The sequence below is a fragment of the Arachis duranensis genome, chromosome 8 (genome assembly GCF_000817695.3).
Source record: "Arachis duranensis cultivar V14167 chromosome 8, aradu.V14167.gnm2.J7QH, whole genome shotgun sequence".
NCBI classification, from domain to species: domain Eukaryota; kingdom Viridiplantae; phylum Streptophyta; class Magnoliopsida; order Fabales; family Fabaceae; genus Arachis; species Arachis duranensis.
Window position 1 is genome coordinate 48,827,623 of NC_029779.3, and position 8,943 is coordinate 48,836,565.

Below are 8,943 nucleotides of genomic sequence, written 5' to 3' on the forward strand. Positions count from 1 at the left end.
AACTCCTTTGAAAATAGTGGTGGATACTGGTGATCCAATCACCCTTAGGTCGGCTGTTATGGCCTGGATTATGACATCATTGATCTTAGGGTAGATGACGACACACTACCACTGGACGACGACGATTTTCAAGAAGAAGACGGGATTGATGGAGACAAAGAAAAAGAAGAAGACGAGTTCGATGATTAGAAAATTACCTCAGAAGAGGAGGAGGATGAACTAGAAAAAGAAGATGATCAATCTGAATAAGATTAATATCAACATAGTTCTATCCTATGTATATCGTTATCAAACTTTTATTTTGTGCTTACATTCTGTATATTTTATACTTTATATCATATATAAATCACTGTTTTCAGATAAAATACTAATTTATTCGTTGTTAATTGATAGTTGACTATTAATTATTAACTATCGAGGTACATCATAGATTGAAAAAAAATATATATAAAAATATTGACGGCACCAGTGAATTTACCGACGAAAAATTTCCACAGTAGCAATCATTCAAATTATTTTAAAAGAAAATAAGAAAACACTTTTCGTCAAATTTTTTTGACGGTAAAGTGGTGCGAGGGCTCAACTTATGGCGCCAACGTTACTGTCAAACTTTTTTCGCCGGTAATGTTCATAAGATTTTTTGTCTCTGAATCATCATATTTTGACGCTAAATCCGCCGCAAGTTACCAGCAGACAATAAAATTGGAGGTTAATCATATTACCGGCAGATTATTTTTATTTTTCTATTGGTAAATCCGATAGTACTCAATGTTTTTCTTGTAGTAAAAGAAGAAAAGTGAAGAAGATCGTCGTCGTTGAAAAAGCGTGTGTATAACAAAAGAACTTAGTTAGTCTTGGTTAAAAAATAACTTGAATGTCTAGCTTTATTATTATGATTAGTTACTAAATCGATCACTAACTACTACTAATTAAGATAATTAAGACCTTGAGACACATTTTAGTTATTTGTTTACATGACATATCAATGTTTCTTAGGATCCTAAACGAATCAACTTGACAAGAAGACGTGTGCTACTTCAATTATATAAAGTGCGTGTCTATGCATAATCAATAATCTAATAATGAATGAAATCAAATACCATTCATTTCTTAATCTCATTTATATATCCTCTAATTGCGCATGCACTATATATAGTATATACCCTAAATATCATGCAAAGATATAATGTTGATTTGAACAAAAAAAGGCACTAATCTTGATTATCATTAATGACTATACATGATTAGAATTTATTTGGTTGAGGATTTCATTAATGAAACTTGCATGATTAGTTCTTATCTGGTTGAGTATACGTATCCGTATCCGAATATAAAGAAAAAGGAAAAGCATATATTAATCTTAATATATTTTTTTTTCTAATGAATGAATTCATTCTTATTTTATTATTGGTAATTGGAGAATTTTGCAACTATGACCAATGAAATATTTGTTTATTCAAGAATTATCTTATTTTTATTTTATCAAGTAAAAGACTCAATATAAGAATGCACGAACCTTCTTTAGATATTCTAGTTCAAAGATGGTAACAAAAATTCAAGTATTATAATTTATAAATCACTTGAAGTGAAAGATAGAATATTTGCACTTTTAAGTGGGATATGGGTACCACCCACTGACTTTAACCAAATTCAAGTATAAACAAATATAAGAGATCACATTATCCACTTAATGCGAGTAATTAACAATATAATTAAATAAATTAATCATTTGATGAAATTACTAGTGATTAATAGATCATTTAAACGTGATCATTGAAGAGTGAGTATATAAGTTGTTAAGAGCCAAGTTGAAATTACAAGTGATGTTTCCACTAAAATAAAATTAACGTATCATCAAAATATGGACCAAAATAAATCCTTGTTAGGTATAACAAAATCCCCCTTTTGTGCATTAAAAAAAAAAAAACAAGAAAGAAAAATCCCTTTAGTCCTTTACTACATATTAGCATGCATATTGCCACATCCTTTTAAGTCCCTTTTTTCATTTTTTAGGTAGAATAATGCTATTGAAACCACACATTTAACACCAAACATAGGTTCTCAACTCTTTTTGTTTCAGTTTCTAACTCACATAGTTAAAGTTCTTAATTATTTAGCCAAGTATTATCTGATTACTTATTATGATTCTTTAACTAAGAAGTTGGGAGTTTGAATTCCATCTTAGACAGAAAATATTTCATGACCAATGTTCGCGTAACACATAAGAGAGAATTAATCGATGTGTTAAATGATCATGCTACATACATATCAAAAATCACTCACTCACTAAAAAAAAGCATTTACTGTTTGTAAATAATGACTAAGCTGATATAAATAAATTTTATTACTCAACTATAACAAATTTAATTATTCTATTATGATAAATTTAATAATTTTGCTGACTCATTCTTTTGTTGAAAAAATACATAAATATACACAAATATATAATGATTAATTTTTAATATATACAGAACATTTTCTATTTTCTAAAATAAAGAAAAAGTTGAAACAAATGAGAAGACTACAAAGTTAGGCGTTTAAACATGAATATCTATTAGAGAGTACAACTAGATTTTCCCTTCTAGATATTATATGCTTAATGCTGTAATATGGTTGTAGATATGTTATATCTATTTATGCTCCATTTCTTCTAATGTTTGGTTGTTGGTAAGAAATAAGTGAGAATAAAGCCAATATATATATACCTAAATAAGTTTTTTGTGTAAAATATTTAACCCAACCAAACATATCCCAAGTACATTATGTACTAGAGAACAAAATAGCAACCACTTTGAAAAGTTCAAAAAACAAAGGAAAAGAAAACACACAAACTTCTAAACAATACTGAAAGGAAACAACCACTAACTAAAACACTCAACAACCCAATCAAAGATATTAGTTTCAAATTAGAGAGCAAAAGACAGCTGTTGTTACTGCTACAAATCATGACTTGAGAAACTTGGCTTCCCTTTTGAACCGACTTTGTAGGAAAATATAATGTAAGGAAATCAATCAAGTTTAGCAACACAAAAATCAAGAACACAATGCACTAACAAAACGTGTTCATCTTCAAATGGACAGCATCATCATATGTTTCTTCTACTACACTCTATACCCAAGAAAAAATCTAAAACAATTAGTACAATGATGAGTTTTGCTAACTAGAACTCAAATTAATGAATAATGAATAATCAAGACATTTTCATATTTCAATACAAATTTCCCTTTCTATCTCATTAGCCAAATAAAGCCTCAAACAGTTTATGAACAATACACATTCTCTTCTCCTATGAACAGGAAAGATTAAAGAACATGTGCACTGACCCTGCAGAACTAGAACAATGTGCAACATTCAAAATGATGTGAAATTGTGTCAATGGAAAATGTAGTTAAATTGTCTGAGTGAGTTTGGCCCAATCAGGATATGGGCATTCATATGTCCAATCAGGGCCAGAGTACTGAATACAATGTAACCATAGACCTTCTTCGTCGGTATCATATCTGCGATCACAAAACCAGAAGGAAATTCGGAATGGAATCATATGAATCATGACTTACTAGATGCTGGCTAACAAACTGAAAATTAACACTAAGCTTCTACATATCATTACAAACTAAACACAACCAAAAACAAAAAATTGGAAAGCATGGGGGAAAAAGTATAAAGTAAAATAGAATAGTATAAAAAACTCATTGGGAGCAATATTGTCATATCTATGTAGAAAGAGCAATATTGTCAACACTGAGGGAAAAAAAAGGATATCATTTGTGATTTGAATGCAGCATTTAATCATAAAGGTTTGTTCTACAACTTACATTACAAACAAGAAGCAAATTTTTTTATTTTTGGGATAAACGGTTCTTACCCTTTTGGTGCCAAATTTGGACAGTTTGTACACATGGGATCAATGCTAAAACCCACATTGGACTTCTCTTCACAATCATTGACGACTTTTTCCTCAATACTTGATGTTAGAGCAGTGGCAGATGTGCAAGCTGATCTATCAGCACTTGAACCTTTACTTGATCGATTGACAGTTTCATCTGATATGTACAGCATGTCATTGGCTATTGGGTGTCCCGAATGCTTTAAATGAACACGAATCTACACCAGGGGCGAGTGTTTGTTAGCATTTATATATTCATATTGTAATAAGTGGACAACGATCAAATGCAGGATGCCTTTGATCCATAGTGGACTTCAGATTTTCAAATGCATCTGTGGTTTTTATTCTATTATCTTTATTCCCTCTATTGGCAATGAATAGAATACTTTCATTGACAAGCAAAGTGTTCGATACAACAATATGGACGTGCAGCAACATTGCTGACGTGCGGCCCACTGAAGAAAGTGTTGTCATTGTCGCAACACATCAATGGTGAGTCAGCACATTCGGCATTAAAAATGCCATATGTTTACATCCATATAGCGGCAAGAGTTCACCTCAACAAAGAACATATCAGACACAAATAGAACCACATATCAAAATCATCACCAGCAGGAAAAATGAAAAAGGGAAGCAAAAAAATAAAATCCAACATGCATGTGAATTCTCAGGGGTTCGTATTAATCCAAGCCGGATCGCATATTAACCTGATAGTTTCCTACCTGATGAGTACGACCAGTGATTGGTTCACATAAAACAATACTCTGAGCACCATTAGAAGAAATCCGAGTAAATTTTGTAGAGGCTGCCTTGCCCTTTGCAGAGTCTCTGACCTGCATTAATGAAAGAAATATTTATTCAGATTTATCATGTAAAGTAATTTCCAGACTTTTCATCCCTGAGTTTATTCATCAATAACTGAATGTATCAACTTCATGTTGAACCTCCTAAAAGTATCTGGCAACTTCTTTTTGCTGAGCATTAGTTATCAATTTCGTAGCTGAATGACTAACTTTTCATAACATGTGAATAAATAGGGCAAGTATTAACCATTAAGTGAATCAGTGGTTAGTCATATCTCTTATGGTTAAAGTGGTAGAAAACAGGGAGGAAGAGTGTTTAGCAGTCCTAAATAATTGCTTATATTTTGATGCAGTTGTGACGGATGTTATGCATAAAAAAACATATGCGAAGTGTTGGAACTAGCTACCAAAACCCTCTGTCAGCTATAGAGATTAAGGTGCTCACCTCCGCTGTGCTCCTCCCTTCCCGAGCATTATAGTCTATATTGGCATCAACAACTAGCTAAAAAGTAAAAACTTAGTCAAGTGAAGAGAAGAGTATCACAATCTTAACTAACAGAACATCGTTTACTTATTTACAGATAAAATCAACAGATGATGTGAGTAGAACTTGAGAATTTGCCCGAGACTTTGATTATTCATGTTTGTTTTGAGATTCTTTAAAAAACACTCCATGTACAATTGTTAAAATAAAAATCAAGTGATCTTTTTTCCTTTAATGTGTCCAAAAACAATGTTTTCAGAACAACTATTCTGGGCTGGCAACTTAGTAATTAGTAAATTTTATAAACAGCAATCCTCTAACGAAGAGTAATACTACATAAATTTCCGCAGCATGACAACACCACTAAAAAAAGGTGCTTCATTAATTTTCTCTATCACAAATATAAATATGCTTACTTTTGCTTTCCAACTCTAGCTTTTAATTAAATTTGCTCCAGCTTGTGATTCGGATTGTGACAAATACATCATTTAATTGCTATATTATATTCAGCTCAAATAACAAAATACCTCATCCTTGGGAAATTCTCCAACTACTCTTGCTATATACTTTTTCCGGACTAAGCCACCTTCAATCTGTAGCAATCAAATTCTACATTATAGTGTACTGGAAAAAGAAAAAATCCAAATGATTTATATGTTATGAACTCATTAGAATGTTGATAACATGACACGAGAAATTGAAATGTTGTTTCATTTCTTCCCCTTTGCTATGGAAGCAAGCCTCACCAAAATTTTGAAAATGTACTTACTTTTTCGAGCCAACAGTTGACAATTACATTATACAAGCATCCCTGTCTTTTAGTATAGGTTACATGATTGTCAACTGAAACTAAATGGGATACTCTTCGCACAAGTTGCAGATATAAAACATTTTTCAATAATCAAACTGTCATTTACAAATCTAGTTTGACTGCAAAACCAGCCATCTCTGGACATACCTAAACTTAAGAAATTTAAGCAAAAGTACACATGTAAACTTGCTATATACCCCTTATTAAATTTACATGCAGGCATTGTAACTCTGCAGTTCAGAAAATAGAAAAGACTAACATGCAAGTAAAAAACAGAAAACTTCAATTCACAAAATCAGATTAATTATATTTCATAACTTCATGGTAATAAATACAGAAAGTACCATCAATAGTTCTTTATGTACATCACTTTAACTATAAGGTGCAATATTAAATATTTCAGTCAAATTAGGTTTGCTAAATAAATCATGGCACCTCCTATTTAGTCAAATAATTTCATCATATATTTATATATAGTATTGCTGCACAGTGTATATGTCATGTTCATGTAAAATTACACAAATCCACCATTTATCTGATTTATAGGAAATAAATAGGGAACAACAAATGTGCAAATTTACCTGCTGCCTAAAAATGTCAGCTTTTGAAGCATTTCTGGCTAAAATAAGAAGTCCTGACACAAGGCGATCTAGTCGATGAACAGCTGAGATTATGATGTAAAGGGAAAATGCAGGTACAAATGGATAAAGTCTACAGATCTGGGTTGGTATACCCCCAAACAATAACAACAAAAAGGCACAAGGGAAAGCTATATTTTATGGCCAGGAAATCAAACACCTTATCGGCATATATCATATATGACACTTCTCTTGAAGAAGAAGATGATGATGACGACGACGACATAAAATATATCTAAAACAGCCTGTTAGGATACGAAATACAGGTGCCAGCCCATGCTCAGCTTGAAGGATGCCAACAACAGTGTTCTTACGATATTGACCACATGGATGAACCTATTTAACAGCTAAAATTCACGGCTTTAGCATCGATGACATACAAACTAAACGATCAGGTAGAAGCATCTACCATTTCCTTAGGTAACTAGAAGATAACCCAATTAAAATCCAGATATTGTTTTCTTCTAATTGCACGAAGCAATTCAAATTACATAAAAGCATCATCATGTTAATGATTTAATTTAACATGCTAATCTCCATAATCCATCTTCCGCACTTGGCAGATATTATGATAATGAAAACCCAATGCATGTAAAACATTAGGAGAAACAAACATCCTTGTGAAACTGACTAAACACTTGTACACGTAGATATGTTCAGCCACACCTTTGGTGGTAATTGAAAACCCAAAAAAAGATGTCACTACTAACAATTTGCTATTTCTTGTTAAGTCTTATGTATCTTTGGTAGTAATATGAAGGGAATAACCGCTTAACATGAGAGTTATACTGAAAAAGTCATGCCTTGTATGATGGCAACATTACATATTCGTGGCAGGTACATACAACAATTTATGCTGTTTTTCATATAAGTTTAGATGAGAACATCATGTGACTAGCAAATATAGTTCACTTTCCCATATTGATAAGTTTATGGTTTGAACAAATGACGGAAGAATGTTCTCATTCTCTCAACATGTATTTTACTTAAACATGGCAGCTTTAAAACTCGGGGAAAGTAACTAATCCACTTGTTAATGCATACTTACAGGGACAGATGCAGGTTTACAAACAGTCAGCACGTCTAGTTCTTTTTGGAGAATCGGAACCTCACAAGCCATCACAGGCGGTTCATGCCTAAAACCTTTGCGGCATCAGTTTCAAGCTCAATCACTTCTAAACCACAAAAGTAAAAATGCAAATCTTTCAGTGCAAAGACAAACCTGTGTACGAAATGGCTAATCTTCTGTGATGATTTAACTATGTATGAAACTGGTACCCTCTCACCATCAACTTGATCTATTTTTAAAAGTTAAAATATTTCTTTAAAGAAAAATGCAAGAAACAAATTTCAAATGCATAATCATGGAGGAATGATATTACTAACTATTAAGGATATTTTGCTTCAAACTAAAAAATGTGAGCAAAAGGGTAGTTATTGTTGCATACTTACATAATATTCATAAGGTCGACCCTTGAACTCTTGGGCGAATAAATCCACAATAGTTTTCCCTGCCCATCGATTCTTAACCTGACACCAGCCAAAAATACACCATTTTTCTAGGGTTTTTACATTACACCGTACATGTAACAGATAAATTGGATTATAATTAATAGATAAGAGAAATAGTAAAAGGAACTAACATGAGCTATGAATTCGAAGTAGTAAGGTTTAACATATCGAATTCCTGCGCCAATTATTAAACAAAAAGGGAATGAAGGTAACAGAGAGTGTGATAAGTAGTTGATGATTATGAATTGAAGGAAATGAAAAGGGTACCGTTTCGGAAGATGTAGTCGTGAGGGTGCGGGGGATTCGCTGGGGTTTGCCACACGATATCCGTTCCCATTCTGATTCCTTCTTCTTCTTCTTCTTCTTCTCTCTTCCTCTTGTTCATGCTATGAGCCTATGATTCCACTGGGTGCGCCAAAAAGCATTCAAGTTTCAAGCTTGGAACTTGGATACTGGATAGTGTCATGCGGTTATCAAAACGACAGTGTTTTGTTTTCAGTGCGGCGTAGCTAAAGCCTGAAGGTAGCGTTTGTTTTCGGATGCACCATACTTATACATGTAGAATTTGGTGACTAGAGATATAAATATTGAACACATTGTTTTTGAGATAATTTTTTATATTTTTATATTTATTTTTTTACGAAAGATAATAATAGATACAAAATTTGTAAGAGGGACTCAGACTTTTTTATAAATTTTGTTTTTTTTGTCCAGAAATATTTTTTATTATTTCATTGTTATTTATTTTTATTTTTTTATTGCGTTGTTCTCAAAGAGGTAATTTCTTTTTTTATTCTTTTTCTATTTC

At 32.2% G+C, this 8,943-nt stretch overlaps 1 protein-coding gene across 1 annotated transcript; it reads right to left on the reverse strand.

Moving 5' to 3' along the window:
• Positions 1-3,050: 3,050 nt before the first annotated feature.
• LOC107463560 (RNA pseudouridine synthase 7) lies at positions 3,051-8,667 on the reverse strand. Its single transcript, XM_052253099.1, is given in 12 exon segments — positions 3,051-3,501; positions 3,867-4,105; positions 4,610-4,720; positions 5,136-5,192; positions 5,702-5,767; positions 6,567-6,649; positions 6,881-6,959; positions 7,672-7,759; positions 7,846-7,945; positions 8,072-8,153; positions 8,267-8,310; positions 8,403-8,667. Coding segments are annotated over 12 exon segments (1,179 nt in total). The 5' UTR covers positions 8,521-8,667; the 3' UTR covers positions 3,051-3,389.
• Positions 8,668-8,943: the final 276 nt, after the last annotated feature.